This window comes from Ceratina calcarata, unplaced genomic scaffold (assembly GCF_001652005.2).
Source record: "Ceratina calcarata isolate Rehan_Ccalc_2016 unplaced genomic scaffold, ASM165200v1 scaffold525.2, whole genome shotgun sequence".
Lineage (NCBI taxonomy): Eukaryota > Metazoa > Arthropoda > Insecta > Hymenoptera > Apidae > Ceratina > Ceratina calcarata.
This window is the reverse complement of record NW_017176396.1, coordinates 941,996-960,887: the sequence shown is the minus strand read 5'-3', so window position 1 is coordinate 960,887 and position 18,892 is coordinate 941,996. Positions and strand designations below refer to the sequence as shown.

General features: G+C 37.7%; 2 protein-coding genes across 4 annotated transcripts in view; both read left to right on the top strand.

The window, feature by feature from the left end:
• The window catches only part of magu (SPARC related modular calcium binding-like protein magu), a 23,268-nt gene extending 16,590 nt beyond the window's left edge, over positions 1 to 6,678 (top strand). For 2 of the 3 annotated variants that reach the window (XM_018030515.2, XM_026816552.1), the window contains exons 5-10: positions 3,138 to 3,218; positions 4,656 to 4,736; positions 4,969 to 5,202; positions 5,294 to 5,466; positions 5,543 to 5,708; positions 5,783 to 6,678. In XM_018030515.2, coding sequence (XP_017886004.1) covers positions 3,138 to 3,218; positions 4,656 to 4,736; positions 4,969 to 5,202; positions 5,294 to 5,466; positions 5,543 to 5,708; positions 5,783 to 5,871 — 824 coding nt within the window. In that variant the 3' untranslated portion in view covers positions 5,872 to 6,678. The remainder of the gene's footprint in view (positions 1 to 3,137; positions 3,219 to 4,655; positions 4,737 to 4,968; positions 5,203 to 5,293; positions 5,467 to 5,542; positions 5,709 to 5,782) is intronic. The other variant, XM_018030516.2, reaches the window with a different exon arrangement.
• Positions 6,679 to 7,265: 587 nt separating this feature from the next.
• LOC108628486 (tyrosine-protein phosphatase non-receptor type 1) lies at positions 7,266 to 17,406 on the top strand. The gene is given in 13 exon segments (XM_026816557.1): positions 7,266 to 7,487; positions 7,584 to 7,806; positions 8,000 to 8,311; positions 8,369 to 8,476; positions 8,561 to 8,709; positions 8,831 to 8,972; positions 10,824 to 10,985; positions 11,073 to 11,335; positions 11,407 to 11,632; positions 11,714 to 11,866; positions 12,074 to 12,239; positions 12,319 to 12,532; positions 12,616 to 17,406. Coding segments are annotated over 13 exon segments (2,343 nt in total). The 5' UTR covers positions 7,266 to 7,467; the 3' UTR covers positions 12,821 to 17,406.
• The last annotated feature ends 1,486 nt before the right edge of the window (positions 17,407 to 18,892 follow it).

The following is an 18,892-nucleotide window of genomic DNA, read 5'->3' as shown; positions in this document are numbered from 1 at the left end:
CTGATATTCAGAATGAAACGAAAATTTTCAAAACTACAATATCACGTGCTTTCTTAAAAATAGATTTTCAAGAAATTGGATTAGAATTACATGTTAATATGTAATTCTCTTTTCTTTCGTAATTGATGAAAGGCAAAGAAAGGATCCAAAATCTTCTTCGTGCAAGAATGCTTATTACGATGATAATCCCTATCTACTAAACTATAAAATAAACTGATTAATTGTTAAGTAAACTTACTATAATAAATGAATTCCGTTCGACAATGTTTACAAGCTCGTGATAAGAAAGTAAAATCGAAATCATAAAATGCTGTTGATCGTAAACTCAATCGTATTTACGGATATAATTTTTATAGCGTCTGTAAATTGGGATTAACGTCAGTGCTTGTACATATTATACATACGTATACAAGGCTAGCTAACATACGCTGATCTACTTATCTGCGTCGCATTGCAATCGCCTATCTACAAACAATTACGTACTTCTAACTTCTTCCATTCCTTGGGTGATGGTTACCGTTGTACTGCTTTTATACTTGCATTACGCATAGTATTCACGGATTCATGAGTTCTCTATTTATCCAGTTCAGTTCATTAACTGTTTCATTTAAGGAAATAGAAAGAAAACGTATTAAAATGTAAATATACTTCTAATCGCTAATAATCGAATTAAATATATAGCTACATTACGGAGTCTTCTAATTTTTCTACAAATTAGGCACTATGTTAGAGCATATTAATGAGAGTAATTTGAATCGTTAATCCTTATTATCTAATTGTTAAAATATAAAAATCGGTAACAAATAAATAATAGAAATGCAGTCGTAGATTAATGGGTAAATATGAAACAGAGTTAGAAATCAACAAAAGCTGAATTGTATCGACAGGAGAGGTGCCTGAGAACCTGGAATTGTTAAAACCCGATCATCGGATTCTCATTATTTCCGGTTCTCGCGCACCTCTAATCGTCCAGGAAAATTTTAAGCCTTTCCTTTGAATGAAATACTGAGTGTCATTCAGAAAATATAGAAACCCTTAGAATTCGGTAATAGATATAACCAAATAGAAAACGCAATTATTGTCGTTTGTGGGTAATACCGGAAGACCGTCGTCGCGGTCAGTCGTCTCGGCGTCTAAATCGTGGTATAAATTACAAACGGTAGCCGAGACAGGATGTCGCACGCGCCAAGTCAAGCCAAGGGTCCACCCACCGAGGAGAAATTACTAAAGAGTGGCCTTACGGGACTTCGTGTCGCACGCAAAAGTCAGCAATTTTTATTTATATAAAACCTTTTAATTGAGGACGTCAGTGCCTACAACTTCTGTATTCAAATTCTTTCTCTGGCGTCAATAATTAATTAATAAATAAAATTGTTTGTTTCAAAAATTTTCTCTTAGTCCAAGCGGGACAAACGTTTGTAGCTCCAGCTATCAGATACAAAGAAAGTCCTATGCAATTTCCTTCTAACTCCGCTGAAACGGTGTTTTGAGCCCCATTCGCTGTCTCAATGATTACACGGGTTTACGATTACTACTCTTTAGTAGCATCTTCTCGGTGGTCCAGCCATCGTCGTAGCCTTTTATAAACAGCCCGCTTAACATTCGTGAATCCTGCCGGAAGTTTGCCCACACTGTGGCCGGCTACCGCGGAATTGAAGCAATTGACCTCGTGTACCGTGCGCGCACCGTGCGTCCGCGGGTTAGCCTACAAGGATGACCGCCCGCGCGGCTCGTCGCTTCGTAAATTCGCGCGCCCACGCGAACCGCAATGAGGATTATTTCAAATTATCCACCACGCTGCATCGTGACTATCGCGTGAGCCCTTAAATGTGACGTTACGATTAAACGTCTCGGTTGCTAGTGTAGCAAAATCGAATATCCGGATGCTGCCTGCGTGTCTACTTTATGTTAGCAGCAGGCAACATAAGCATTTCCTTTCACTAATGATATTCATGTTCCCGAAATTAAGTACAACCAATAATCTCATTGCATGAATTTCGACTGATTTATGGAATCGATATGGTTTCGATTTATTTTAATTTAGGACTCATTATAAATTGAAATAGTTCACTCTACTTGAAGAATGACGAGATTAAATGGCATTACAGGAATTTTTAAGATACAAACAAATGACTTTGAGTCTAGCATTTTTATGTACATGTAAAGCAGGTAGCTTGCACACATGTACACACATGTGCACGTACAATCCTTGTACATTGTATACGATGCAAATGTTAGAGTAGAAGCACGCGTAGATTGAACCATGCGTAGAATTGTAACCAATTGCATGTTAAGTAATCACGTTCGATTCAAGATTCTCCGATATCGACTCGTATGACCCGAGAATAATCAGTTCTTATAACTTCTACTCGTCCCTATGATCAACTCTGCATATACTCATTCGCGCGTCTACTACTTCACTGCTACTCTTTCTCAGAATTATACTTCAATTTCCTCGCAGTATCTTATTTGGAAAACCATTTTCGACACACTTTCAAATGTTTTACTTGTAATTAACTGTATGCGTAGACAAGCATGCACCTGCCGAATCTTCGCGCTTAGACGCTTACTCGAAGGCCCCGAAGCGAACAAATTGCAGGAACTTGGGAAATGTACTTGAAAGAGACATTACATTCCTTTAAGTAATTAGACAATCTGGAAGGCAAATTTTATTTTCGGACATTTGAGATTCGCGAAGATCAAATTATTTTCATTTATTCATTGTTGTACGTGAAGGGTGAATTTTATTTTCAAGTACACGTGCCTTAACAAATTCGCTGCATGACCTTCTTTCAGGGTACGTAGAAGTAGCGCATGATTTCCTTGGTAAATTAAAAAGAGAAAAACACTTTCGCCATCAGAACGGATGATAAATACATTAGCAAACGTAATTTGTTTTTACGTGAAAAGATTGGAAAGTGTTTGGGGTGTATGCTAGAAAGAAGGAGAGAAAAAGAGAATGGATGATGATGCTGCCTGAGAGAACTCTTATTGACAATATTGACCACCCTTGCAATCAGATATTCGCCACCGCTCGCTGCTCTACTAGCAAAACCTGCGATGCGCGAATGACAAAAAAACATTGTACATATATAGGTAAGGCCGGTCGGCTGAGTGACATCATTGTTATCATTTAGTACGTTTGTTCTTGTCGCTGAACCCTGCAGACGAGCGTCCCGAGGTCCCTGAGGCCCAGAGGACTCGGGTCATGGACCAAGGTGAGTCCTAGTTCTGCACGTAAAACAAAATAGCTCCGTCTTCCCCATAATGTATTTGTTGTATTGGTTTGCAACAAGGATTCTTGTGGATTTTTTATGACAAGATTGTAATTGAAAATTTAATTAAAATACGTTTGTTAAACGTGATTTGTTTTACACGTTGTAAATGAAATTGGCATCATCACTAGAGATCACTTGTTAAAAGGCCACTTGTTTTATATTAATTCAGTCATTTAAGTTCTAGCTTAATACAAAGAATCGGAACAGAAGAGGTGCGTAGAAAAAATTCGCAACTTAGATAATTGTTGCTAATACATAGTTTCCAAACGTTTATATCGTCATATCAAATGTTACACTGCTTACGCCATACTTGGTCGTCGGCTGTTCATTGACGTTGACTAGTTTATAGACTGATAATGTCTGCGTTATAAGTAGAGCACATTAAGATTTTTATTGTAGATAAATGACAAGTGGAAATAAACGAAAAAACGTACTAATAAAGAGATGTTTCATAGATAGCGAACAAGAATAAAATCAATAATTACGTTAAATCTTTAAACGTCTGAATCTAAACTAGCAGTTAAAAAATGTTGCATAAAAAAATCCGTACGAATTCCTGTAGCCAAATCATTTTAAATTCGTCCGTCCCTACAATTAATTTCGCTTATTTGTGTCATTGAAAATGATGCATATGTATTTAAAGAGGAAGTTTCAGTTCCCAACATGAACACGTCAATTTGTCAAACTATTAAAATGTCATTTACAGAGACATTCGAGCACGCTCGCACAACTTTATGGAACAATTACTTATTCGTGGCACTACTCTGTTTCAATAAATCCATTATTTATATTGATACGAGACAAATTTTCTATAATTTCAATTCGTCACCACCCATTTGTACACATCAATTTTATAACACGTAATCAATACTTTTTGTACAAAATTAAAAACGCAAGGCAGTAAATACTGTACGATATTTCGGCATTCGTAAATGCTTATACTTTAATGATATATGCATGCTTTCTGTGTATGTACATACAAGAAGAAAAATAATAAAAGAAAATGTACAAAAAATGTATGAGTCTGTGTGTGAGTCTTGTCTCGGGTGGTGACGGTTTTTCAAAAATTCCAAAAAATATATAAATACGATATTGTGGAGTCATCAGCGAGTGTACATATCACATCTACTTTTTCCAAATTAACAGCTATATTAACAAAATAGTACGGAACGATCACCGGCTGTATAAATTAAACTTTTTCACTCTGTGAATATCGAGACAGAATATGTCTTCGAGTTCCGAAAAAGTTTTCTTCAATAATAAATAACGATTAACATTAATTTTGTAATTAGCATAGGAGAACCGGTTGTCATACCTTGTTCATTAAATAAGAAAAGACAGGATTTCGTAAGGATATTATTTTTATATTCTTTACAGTATTGAAAGGCAATCTGGCTCCAGTGCATTCCCGACCAACATTCAACGACGATCCAATCGATACGAAAGAAGATAGCGATGGTCAGTATTTTTTTGTACATTATGTAGTCTTTGACGATCTGTAATTTCAAATTAATGTTATATGTGTGTACAGTTGTTTATATTTAATATCTATTTCAATCTTCAGTTGCTAATCTCAATGTTCGTTGTTTTAGTTCAGTTATTGAAATTATTTATTCATGAGCTACATTATTGCATTATTCCTCATGTTCATAGACTTCTGGGTCGTACAATATCGATATCAAATTTACAGCAAACGATTGTTTGACGGACAGACGATCCGTGTTAGAAGACGTCAGGCAAAACTCCCAGGAGAAGTTTTACGTGCCTGAATGCACACCGGATGGAAGATATAATCGGGTACAGTGTTACTCTGGTTATTGTTGGTGTGTATATCAAGATACTGGGAAACCAATCCCTGGAACTTCTTCCAAAGATCGTACCCCAAACTGCAATCCAGTGCCCACTCCCAGCAGACCTATGAAAGGTAACAAATCGAACAGTGATCTTATTGTAAATACGTATTAAAATAATAATTAACATTTTTCAATTTAACAACATTGAACGTACGACGTTAGGTTGTCCTGAACAAAAGAAACAATTGTTTCTGCGAGATTTGATGGATTTAATGCACAAAAAGATGAAGGCTTCCGGCACGGACTCGGATGAGACGACAGCTAAGTGGCAAGCATCGAAAGAAGAACAAATAGCCACTTGGCATTTCGTCATGCTTGACAAGAACAAAAATAAGGCAAGGATAAAGATAAAGTACATGTATAATCGAATAAATCGATTAGAGAGGAATGTGTAATTTTTCCCGCTTGCAGGTTCTAGAAAAAAAAGAATGGAAAAACTTCCGCACGATGGTTGCGAATAATAGGCAACTTCAAAGGTGCGGTAAGAGACTTCCTAGGTACTGTGATATCAACAATGATAGGAAGATCAGTATGACAGAATGGTTCAGCTGTTTAAATGCTCAGCGACCAACAACATGTGATTATCTCTTGTCCTTTTATGTAAATTTATTCAAAAATTCGTAAAAATTAATAAACGCTGAATTATTTTAGCTGAGAGCACGGAAAAAGTGTCTACGAGTAAACCGAAGAGAATGGGTCCCAATCCACTGGATCAGTTTCTTAAGAATGACGACGATTAGGATATATATGTATATGTGATATGAATGTGTGTTCGTCATTTCTGCAGTGATCATTCATCTAGCACGCGAAGCGCGACACAGGCAATGGGACTTTAAAGAAAATGCGAGCCGATTTCTGTGTTAGAAGAATTCTATATTTGTATTTTTATATCCGGTGATAAACACCGCTGTCACATCACTTTAATTTTAATATGAATCATATATTATTTATCTGTATCACACAGATATTAATAATTCAATAGCGTATTGAAGCATAATAACTATATAGTTTTAAGAACGACAAGTAACAAAGTATTACGGGCATAATAATCATGTACATATTTCTTTTTAACTTCGCGTTCTTAAGCGTTAGATGCGATACTGCTTCCTCATGACAATGATAATACAATTACAAATAACGAAATCGATTATTGAACAAGTTAAACTCGCTAATTGTATCTCGCTTGTTTGTTGCATGAGTATTGCACGAAATTATCAAATTTAGGCTTTAAAATTCTTTTGATAAATTTTAACTGTATGACGTAATCAACTTGAAGATCATTGTAAAGCTAAAATTTGTGCGTTGAAATAAATCTGGTTTTGTCATGTTATACGTATTAGCTGAGCTGCTTCTCAGAGCTGTAGTTAATGTTTCGTTTTCATTACCGTTTTTATTAATTTCATACATTTACAGGCATACTAGTTACCATCTTTTACAGTTTCATAATGTGTTTGTGTACATACATATAAATTTCAACGAAATAGTGCAAAAGATCGCTGTATAACAATTGTAAAATTAAATTAAAATAAAAATGTATATAAAATTTCTTGCAATGTTACGTTTTCGGTTTCCGGTTCGGTAGTTTTATAATCAGCCAACAAAAATTCTGGACACGAATGGACACAAATCTTGACTTTTATTTCACGACTCTTGACCGACTGACCAATTTTGAAAGTGGGTATCTAAGATCGGGTATTATCACTCCTTTCTTTCAATAATTTAATGTACGTGCTAATGAATGTTAAGATGAATTAAGNATTATTTCAAATATCATGTAGTCAGATAACGTAATATTTTATTTTCGAGATTAGTTTTAATTCGAAGTTTATCTTCGCACACGGGATCTAATGGAACTTTTAAATTGAAAAAATATGTACGTCACTCGGCTGCTACTATATAGTAACTTCCAGTGCGTACGCCCCAAAAATCCCACGATGTACCCAACACTGAACCAGAAGAATGGGGGATACATCATCATGGCCGGGTTGCCTAGCAACCATGGCCATACGCGGAGTGCTGGGGCATTCAAGGCCATTTTCAAGGCTGCCGTGGCGAGGATTGCGCTTGTGCTCATGAGACTACCGCGCGGAAATTTAAAATTACGAATCTGATGTATGTATATCTTGTCTATGATAACTATTAAAGCACTTCGGGAACCACGAAATGCCAAGCGTAAACAATCTCATTACCTCTCTGCTTAAAATAGTACAAGAACCTTCATTTTCTGCATTTGTGATATAATAGTTCATCATTTTCCAAGAATAAGAATCTGCAAATTCTCGAACTGTCGAATCTATTTATTCTGTCAGCGATACAGTGAGTGACGCGCGAGGAACATGTGTGGTCGATCAGCTTGGTAAGTAATCACGTCACGTAATTTCAGTAATTAATTCGTGACACGCAAGTATCGCGGTACGAGCGCAACAAAGGAAACCCGCGGATGATGTTGCAGCACGCTGAACCCCGATACTTTGCGTCGTGCTTGCGGCTACAAGGATGCAGTCGGCAAACGACGCACAACCTCGTGGACGAAAAGCGACGTCGAGTACGTTCCGTCGACGAACATCGGGCCGAAGGATGTTTTACCGTGCCTTGTCGCTGGTTCACATTTTGACAGCAAGGACGATAGAGTCCTTTGTGCCATGATGTGGAGCATGATTCCACCCTGGCACGAGGTCAGTGTTATAAACACGGTTAGCTTGCGTGACGTTTCGTGTCGGGTAGGGGTTTCACGTGGTCGCAGTTCTTTTTAATTGTCGATTGATGGGTTGACGCAGAACAGCTCTTATCGTCTCCCTTTAACGCGAGATAACAATACGTTATGACAATTTTATTACTACCAGGATAAAAATATTTCCGACCTCTTAGGGAGATTATAAGAAGAATAATTTATTAACGCACAACGCGCGCTTGGAGAATATTAGCAGTTCGAAATTGTACAGCGGACCGCTTCGCAATGGACAGAGATGCGTTGTAGTTTGCGAAGGGTATTACGAATGGAAGGCTGGAAAATCGAAAAAAGATCGTAAACAGCCTTATTATATCTATGCTCCTCAAGATAAAGGTGTTAGGGCAGATGATCCTTCGACCTGGAAGGATGAATGGTCCGAGGAGGATGGTTGGAGAGGATTAAAGACTTTACAGATGGCTGCGATTTTTAATCGCTTTAAAACTGCAGAGGTAAACGCAACACGTTTACCTTTAAAATAGGAATTGCTGGAGTAATTTATATTTCAGGGCAAAGTAATATATAGCTGTTCAATAATTACAACTGATGCGAACAGTGTGATCTCTTGGTTGCATCACAGAGTACCTGTGTTTTTACAAAATGAAGAAGATACGCACGTAAGAGAATGTGTTTTCTCGTTTTAATCTGTTGCTATTTCTCGGAATATTATTATTATTATACACTTGCGATATCTGAAACAGGTTTGGTTGAATGAAAAGCTATCAGTAGCCGAAGCTATTGACAAATTAAACAAATTGACATTATCAAGAGGTGATTTAAATTGGCATACGGTATCAACTGTTGTAAATAATGTATTATGCAAAAGTGAAGATTGCAGAAAAGAGACGAAGTACGTATACAACGTGCGCATGTATAGAATGGAAAAATTAACCATTCAATGTTAGAGTTGCAAACCTTTAAGTCTATGAAATGGTATGCCAGACTATTGATTTACTAATTCTATTATACAGAGAGGAGAAAAAAAACAACCCTAGTAGCTTTATGGCTTCTTGGTTGAAGAAGGGGTCTGCAGAAGCAACTAAGAGGAAAGCTATAAAATCTGAAAAAGATGACGAAATCGATGAAAAGATCTCAAAAAAAGAATAAACTTACGTGTATATTCTAGCACGTAATACAATTCCAGAGAAAGCTCTATTTCCATAGAACTAGCATATAAATATTAATATTTTGTCGACACTTTTTAAAGAATACTTATTTATTTAAATTACCATTGACTTATGTACTTCGTAGTCATTACATGTGTAAACTTATCCATGATCAATTATAAATTATAATATGGAAGCAATGCATTCCAGTGTGATCTTTAGTATTGCAAATAAACTACCTCTATATTTTGAGAACTGTTGTTCTTCGTTTATTTATTACCTCTTACGAGTGAATTTTTGATGATTTCTAAAAGAAAGAAGTGAATTCGCGAAATGAAATTTGATTTAGCGCTTGCCGAGACGCAGGCGTAAACTATCGTAATATGGCGGCTATTATTTCTCCGATCCGATTCGATGCTAGCACATAGGAAGAGGAAGAATAAGGAGAAAGAGAGAGAGAGAGAGAGAGAGATGGTGTAATTTCGCGAAGATGTCAGCACGTTTGCTCGTATTTCGCGCTGATTGCAGTTACAGCGGTTCAGCGGTTGTAGCGGCGGGTAAGGACAATCGGTGGTGCGGTGGTCGGGTTCCGCGCAGAGAGAGCGGTCCAGTGTGTAAAGAACGAAGGTAGACGTGCTCTTCTGCTCGTGGGTGCTGTGGGGTTACACGTTTTCGTCGTCCCGGTGCGGCGGGGACTACCCTTCGCGAGAGTCCGCGTCACGCATGGAACCGCTCCGCGCCTGAGACTTGAGACGCCTCTTCATCGGAATCAGAGAGAGCAGGATCGCGCACGGCCGGGGCCCAGCCTCTTCGCGTGCTTTGTCTCGTTTTGCTGTTTTCAAGCCACGGAGAGACCGAGTCGCGAACGAGCCGACAGAATGACCAGCCAGGAGACGCGCGATCAAGGGGTCAGCAACGTTGAAACCGAGTACCTCGAGATCAACGCAAAGGGAGCCTGGGCGATCCTCTATCAGGTAAAACATCCTCTTTCCTCCCTTTCCCCTTCCGTTTTTGCGTCTTTTCTTCCGGTTTCCGCGAATGTCTCAACCGTCTAACCCTTGCCGAGAAGGTTATTCGATCGTTTTAAACGTATCGTCGATCCGCGTCGTCGAACCTGGACAGACGTTCGAACTGCCTTCACCGCTCGAAAAAACCGTGAGAGCGAACGTATCGCTGAATTGTTTGCCAATCGTGGCTACGTTGAACGTGGACACTGGCCGCAGGTTATCATTTGTTGCGAGATCTCGCGGTACGCTCGCGAATTTTGTAACCGTCGTCATCGAACGGGAATTCAAAACCATGCACCAGCTTGCGGTGCATGTCACACGTCTGTTATCGGGATTTCGTTTTATTTATCGTGCAAACTATCGTTCTCGGTTCTCCCGTTTCACGACTTCCTTCCTCCGTTCGATTTCTCCCCGACAGCGTGCTCGATTAATTTATACTTCGCGAACTGATTTGATTTACTACACGACGCGACGACGACGCGATTCGATCCGACACGATAACGAGTTTCGTTCCGTTTTATTCTTTATCTGTCGTAACCACGTTAACGCTCGCTTTTCTGCAGATATTCACAATGCATCGATTGTATATCGTTGCTCCCCGGCTATCGTTTTACTTTCTCAGAAAACAGTTTTCACGGGAAAAAGGTTAAAGGCAACCGTCGACCGTGCATTGTAATTTTACTGCCAAGGTCGTGCGTCTCGGTTTAAAATATATGTGCCAGATATATATTTAGTAGTAGTGTTTGTATTGATAGCTAGGAGTGTGAAATTTGTTTACCTGCTTCTAAGCAAAACGTATGTTTACACTGACAAGTAAAACGAGGATTATTAATATTTGATATCTATTATAGCATATACGTAATGAGTGCAGCAGTTTCACGTACACATGCAATGAATCAAAGAAGCCTCAGAACAAAAATCTGAACCGCTACAGAGATGTTTTGCCATATGATCACAGTAGGATCATCCTTAAGCGAGGTCCGTGTGACTATATCAATGCCAACCTTATAAAGGCAAGTGTTCTCTATCTTCTATGCTTTTTTTCTCTCTGTTGTTAAGGAAAAAGAATACTCCTACTAACGAGCATGTGTTTATTGCAGGTAGACCGTGCCCGTAGACAATACATCCTTACACAAGGACCATTAGAAAATACTGCTGGCCATTTTTGGCTAATGGTATGGGAGCAAAATTCTAATGCTGTGTTAATGTTAAATAAGATAATCGAGAAGAATCATGTTAAATGCTATCAGTATTGGCCTCTTGCGTGCGAATCGAACGATACCATGGTATATACAGACGTCGATATAAAAGTGAAATGTATCAGTAAAACAGAATCGTCCGATTACACAACTAGGATATTGAAGTACGAATATAACGAGAGATTAAATGACGAATGTCGTTCGGTGTATAATTAATTGCTTGCAAATCCGACAGGTTAACTGATGTGGAAACGAATGAGAGTAGAGAAATATCACATTTTCATTACACTACTTGGCCGGACTTCGGTGTTCCACAAAGTCCGACGGCTTTTCTACGTTTTTTAACTGATGTCAGGCAATCGGGGGCGTTAGATCAAAATGTTGGTCCTCCCGTGGTACATTGTTCTGCAGGAATTGGAAGATCAGGGACATTTTGTCTAGTTGATACGTGTCTTGTTTTGGTAAGCATTACACTTCCTGTGTTCTAAATATTAGTATATGAATAACGAATAGAATGAATGTTCTTTTTTACTTTGTTACAGATTGAAGAAAATGGATTGAATTCGGTAAACGTAAGGGAAGTTCTGATAGAAATGAGAAGACACAGAATGGGTTTAATTCAAACGCCGGATCAGTTAAGATTTTCGTACGCTGCTATCATCGAAGGAGCAAAACAGTTGCCATCGAATAACGTGGTAACTAATACCAATTCACAGTGGTACAATATTGTTAGCCACCTCCTCCTTTTGAAACTACTTAATGGGTGTATGTTATCGTTCCGTGTCTCAGTGTTCTGTCGTCGAAATACCTTTGTCTCCGGTGTAAACTAACTATAATAATATTGTGCCACTGTGCCGTGTTTGTCGATCCACGACTCTAACTAACTTCCGTGCTATTTATAGAATATTAATAACGAAGTAGTTACGAATCACTACGACGTGGTAAGTAATGTTAGTAGTTCTTCGAATGAAGACGAAGACGAACCACCTCCTTTGCCACCTCCACGAGGTGAATCCTTAACACGTAGCATGATGGCAGATTTAACTTCGAATACAGTAACGAAAAATGGTAAGCACTTGTGAATAGTCCGTAGATAAAGAATGTACGTTCTCGAGATGTTACGGTTTATTTTTTTATTTAATTTCAGATGAAGTAAGTGGACCACCAGATAAACCGTTGCCTAGAGAACCTTCGATTCCTACGGAAGCAGCTGCCACCAATCCACAGAGTAATGCAAACTCCACAGTAGTCACGAATAACGTGCACGAGCAAAACTCTGATGGTATCGTAGTGTCTAACGATAATACCAGTGACGGCGAAGACTCTGTGCAGACGAACAGCCCTTCGTCTAGCCCAGATGCGTAAGTTTCCAAAGAAAAAATAAAGAAAACAGTTGCGCGAGTATGTTCTATGTTTCTAATAAAATTCGTATTATTTGATGCAGGAAAAACGAACTACGTCATCGTAACAAAGAGAAGAAGGAACGTTTGGCAGCACAAGTACGCGAGATGAAGCGCCGACAAAAGGAGACTGAAGAATGGCAGAAGCTCAAGAGGTCATTATTTAAGCCCCTTACAATAGGCATAGGCGCCGCAATCGTTGGTGGGGGTATTATAGCAATCTGTGGCTATTTGTTCATGCGTGGTTAGGACCGAATTGTTTCTCTATGTCACACGTGTATATGGACCATCGAGCTTGTCAGTGATAATAGATGATTCGCACACACGAGAATAGTTACTTTCACCACGAGATAATTAACAGTTCCATTGCACACGTCGTTGATTGGCGTTTCGAGAAAGAGGAAGAGAGATAAAGGGTAATTAATGCAGGGAGAAGCATTTGATGTTAAGTAATACAGAGCAAAACACATATACACACACTGAGTCGTCGTGAGGCGTTGTATCAAACGAGAGAGACCATCAATTGAGTCGACAAAAGGAGAGATACATGCGCTGGTTATAAAAGGAACAGTTAACGAGAAGTAACTTATTCTGATGAGGTGCATTTTGTAAAGAGCAGTGTTGCACCATACAGGAGCTAAAGAAAAGGAGGGAAGCATTCTGAGAGTCGATGAAATCGAAAGATAAGAGGGAGATCTATTTGTATTTTTGTATTGTGATTCACTCAATGAGTATGTAGCGTACTAAAAGGTATACATTTCTTTTTTAAGAAATCCTTTCGTTAGGTTTCTGTTATTAGAATCATGTTTGAAGGAGCCGTGTAGATCATTTTTATATCAGTGTTTTTTCGATTATATGGTTTAATGAGAAGAGCGTTAGCTTAGATTTTGACTGCGTGCAATTTTCCTGCTCTAATTTGGGGGGCACGTTTTTACTTTCCATTTGCTCAATAGCGATAAAGTGGATTCTAGAAATCGGGAAAGGAAGCACGCGTGAAAATCTAAACCAAGCGAACGGTCAATGTCTTCATATCCATGCATGATAACGATCGTGTAAACTCTTATATATTATAGACGTTACACACGAAGTTTCTTTAAGTGAAATCGACTATTTACAATCGAAAGTAATAATCAGTACAGAGGCGATTAAAAGTATTAATTAGCTACCATTTTTTTTACTTCTTACAACACTTAAATAAAAATTTAGTGTTGTTTTCTTTAATTTAATTAATACAGTTTTTTGTTATCGATATTTAATTTTTAACAATGAATTTTTAATCAGGGATGAGACAAATCCTGAGTCCTTAATAAGTTTCCCTTAAAGTGGTATACTGTTAGGAGTTATATTATTCAGGGTACCAAAATCTTTCGCTTAGCGTTTGTAAGCACCCGTTCATCATTGCTAGAATCTAATTAAATATTATTCGTGATAGACGTAGAAAAATGTTAATGAACTTTATATGATTATTATAGCACACTATACGAATGTTTTCTTTATAAACAATTTTTCCATCAAAGTAGAGTCCATTATTCAATAGAACGATTACACGGACGGGGCAAAAATTGAACTTATAGCGATGCCTGTGACGCACCATTTGACAGTAGTCCGATATCATGCAGAACCACCGAAAAAGAGTGCCGAAAAATGTATCAGTGCTTTTTGATCAATACGTTATTAATAATCAAGGCATTCTTCCTCGATGATTTCTGTGTACTGAAAACCATCGATTTCGTTCGAAACTTGTTCCTGGGGCTATAGAAAACGACGAACGTTTCGGTTTTCTCTCTTCCCTAGTAGAAACTATGTAACACATAATTCCGTTTTAATATGGCAACTGGTGCCTTCGATGTTTGGATGCGCTTGCATCTGTAACAAAATTCGCGCAATTTCTTAAAGTAAACCGTTTGTAAAATGAGTCACTTTGTACTCGATAGTAGTTTGAGAGGATCATTTTTTACACAGGATGAGAAACACGCGACTGGTATACGGACGATGGATAATTAACGAGTTTTCGCGTGGTGCCGAAGTAATTAGCAACGATGTAAGAAAACTTGTTACGGTGCTCGTCACACGATGTCCCAAATATTATCGTGTCTTGTGTTTATTTTTTTTCTTATTACGTGCGAGAAGAATATCGATTCGAGTGCCAAACAGTGAGTAGCCAACGAGAATTTTTTATGCGTAAATTAGTTATAGAATCTGATGTCCCATCGAATCGGTTTTGATAATGTTGAATTGGGTTTAACAGATTTTATTTTATATACTCTCTCGATTCTTTGCGCTGAGAACTACGAGCCCAGAGTGCCGAGAGCTAATTGGAAACGAATGAATAAAAAAGAAAATCGAATTCTAACGAATTTGCTCAATAACTGAGCTATGCGGAAAGACTGAGTACGTCTAATTACTTCTAGAAAAAAATGAGAATTGAAAGAAGTAAGGATCGCGTAAAGTGTTAGAAGGAAAACGAAGTCCTCTACTTTTAAGCTGAGCTTTTACGTAAGTCATCGCGATCATCAATCTCAGAAGAGTTAACGGATCGTGTTCCAAGATGAAGTTTAAAATGAGAGGCGAGAATCCCCGCTTCGAGAACTTTTTTACAAAAGAAATGAACACGAACGAAACGTATTTTGTACTTTTGTACTACGTCGCTAGCTGTAGATTACAATTTGGAATACGATCTTCACGTATGGACGTAGAATCCTTGATGCATTCGTATGTTCATTCACGATGCACCGAGCATAATCACGATTTTATCCAAGAATAGATGTCATCACGTTTCCATTCGAAGCGATGTTTTAAAAAACGTTCTCAATGTTAAATATACAGTATTCTGTCATCGATGCAACATACAGTTCACTTTTCTGTGTATGTGTGCGCACCAATTGTATTGTTACCTGATTTTCACGTTTATATTATTGCCGCGCGTTCCCTTTAAAAATTCTTCAATCTCCACCGACTTTTTAATTAACAGACTGCGGATTTTTATGAAGAACCACGTAAGTGTGCACAAAACATGTAAAGAACAGTGAAATGAATTGGCAGACTCGGGGTTGTATCGAACTATAAAAATCCGCAGTTTGATAGGAAAAAAAATGGGAACTTCCTCAGAAATAGAAGAAGAGTGAATGATAGGATGTGTGTGTGAAGGTGCGAAAGTGAAGTAAAAAAATTCCGGAGAACTACGAAAGACACGGTGCTAATTAAAAGTTCCAAAAACAAGAAACGAAGAAATGAGAAGCAAAAAGAAAGAAGAAAACGTGACACGCCTCGAAGTGCATGAATGCGTGAGAGAGCGAGCGTGAACCGAAGAAGTGTGAGAATAAGGAAAGAGACAAATTAAGTGTAACGATTTCGTACGAACATTTTCCTACATTTCGTCTCCTAGAAGATTAATATAAGAAAGAGAAAGAAAGTTTTTAAAGGCGGTACCTCGCCGATCGCGGTAGAAACATTTTTTATATAAAAATCGGACGATCGGATTCGAAGGAGGATTTAAAAAAGAAAAATGAAGAGGGCAGGTTTTCGTGTAAGACAGTATATCCGTTTCTCTCTCCAACCGGTAAATCTCTCTCCGTCGTGTACAATAGACGATAAAATGTTTTACGATATTTAATGATTAAAAAGGAAACCGCAGGAAACATAGCTAAGTGCCTACTCGTATGAAAGAGAAGGAAGGGAAAATGGAAAATCCATAGTGAGAATATACGTATACCGGTAATAGCGTTTTTTAAAATGGTCACAGACACTTTTTACGCAACCCCCTCGCCTTTTGAAAGTGCGTAGGTCATCGAGCAAGTGAATCCTTTAATATCCGACAATATATACTTATAAATATATATATAATATATATATAGTATATATATATTTAGAAATAGATAATAGTTCCAGTAAATCTATTGCCAGGTGACTGTCGAGCGATCCGACCACGAGATTTTTTACCTTCGTAGATATAACATCACTCATAATTTATGCCACGAGAATCGTAGTGGTTTGAATTATTATACCGTAGTCAGCAACTCACTTCCTGAATGAAACACCAACTTGATTTAACGCTCCGCTATGATTCTCCGGAAATGCAAACGCATACAATTGTCCATTAATGAAATGTTGTAATCGGAATATTCTCGTGGTTCGACAGTCGCACTGCATAAAACTAAGAATCGAGTTGCGCAAACGAAACGTGAAATGAAACCAGTAAAACGAAAATCAGGGGTTAAAATAGCGATCCGTAATTGTCCCTTGTTGGACAAAGCGAACGAAATACGGTAGGAAGTTACTTCTCCTTAAAAAAAAAAAACTGCATCCTCGCGACTCGACTCCAACGCAGTTAACTATACTCACAATGTACCGTCGTAGATTTTTGGTATTTTAAATGTAAGTCTATAAAGAAAAAAACGCGAGAACACATACACGACAATGTGGAAAACATACGTTATACTTGGTAGAATTAGAAGGATCATAGAAGAGGGTCGAAAGAAGTGAAATGAGAAAACGATTCGAAAACGAAACAGAAGATTTCTTGCAGTCTGTCTAATTGGCTACAGAGCAAATGCGATTTCATGGTCACTTCGCTTCTTTACATGCCCCGGCTAGAAGAGATTAGAACCGACAGGATAAGGAATGGCATGAGGAAACCGGCTTGCATGCAATAAAATTAATATTTAAGCGGCAACAGAAATAAGAAAGTGTGGCCACGTCGATGCCCTCACGACGCAAATATTCTTCTTTTTTTTACTACCGAATTGTAGAGAGCAAGAAATGAAAATAAGCAAGAACTCGTAGACGAGGTTCCCCGATTGCATATTTAGATCAATACAGGAAAGGATTTTTTCGTACTTTCCAACTTTTTTTTCATTCAACCACCCTACTTTTTTACTAACGCAACCAGCCAACAGGATTCGGATCTTAAAGACTGATGTTCCTTTTTTTTTTATAAAATTAATGAAATTGTTAAATAAAATAAACATTTCAATTCTGTTATACTCGAACTGCGAGATGCTTCTTCAAACTGGTTTGTCACGAATTGAAATCTGTCGACTGGTGGACCCTCCCCTATGTTTCACCTAACAGTTCTCACGGGAAGATTGGTATGAGCGAACCCGAGGCGGGATCGCGGCCCTGAATTGTCTACTAACAACTCTAACGTGTTCTCTGTACTAATCCGTTTTGCCTTGTGCTTGTTTTTTAAAAAATATCTCGTACTTGTCTTCCCAGCAGCCACGAAATACCCTCATCTGGTGATTTCTTTCAGATCTAAAAGCGAAACTACTACCGAAACCAGCGAAACCGTGCACGAGGAGGCTGAACCTGCGATATAAAATAAAACGAACCAATAAAAAAGTAAAACTTGCGCGAGAAAAGAAAAGAAACAAAACCGAAACACGCAAAACACGGTTCCTCGAATCGAATCCCTCCTTTAAAAAAATCAAAAAAGAGAAAAAACGGACACGTTAATCAAGCTGAAGATTATTCGAACTGACGAATGGTTAAAACTGAAAAAAATTAATCAATCTGTTTCCGGAAATAGGAAACATATTTTTGACTCGATGTTTTGAATGACACAAAACGTTCTTCGCAATTATCCTGTTTCTCAATTTTTGTAATCAAAATTAAGAAGCTAAGATCATGAATTTATAAATTTTTAGCACATGTATAATATGTAATTTTTACTGTTCCTTCAAATCGACTGTTTGTTGTATTCTTTATTAAAAAAAAAACAACAACCGTGTAATCTAATTGTGTTATCCATTATTGGTTACTTTTGATCATTTCATGATGGATCAATTTTGTATTTAAAAAATCCTGATTTGACTGATGTACCATTAAACCTGGCGACACTTTAATTCCTCGTTTCAGTTACATTAACACCTCTCTTCATCTCCAATTTCTCAGATTGATAAAACTCAACAAGCGATAAAACATGTACACGCTCGTAAATCAGAATTAACGCCTATGTAAAGCCGTTTCTTTATCTATTATACGACTTACGAATGCATCATAAACAGAATTAACATCTGTCTAATCTCCAGTGATTAATAAAATACTATATTAATACTCACCCTAAATGCAACAATAACTATTTTTAGCTATATGAAATTTGATAAATTCAAATTGAGAATGACGTTTATTCCTTGCGGATATTTGTACATAAAAGTATGCAAGATCCAAAATAAAGTTCCAAAAATATGTTCAAATATTTGGTAGGCAGAAAAAGTACATGAATACACATACATGAATTTTGCACAAACATCCGCAATCTGTCAATCGTACTAGCCAATGAACAAAACGATTAACACATGCATGTCCGGATTGTACTAAACA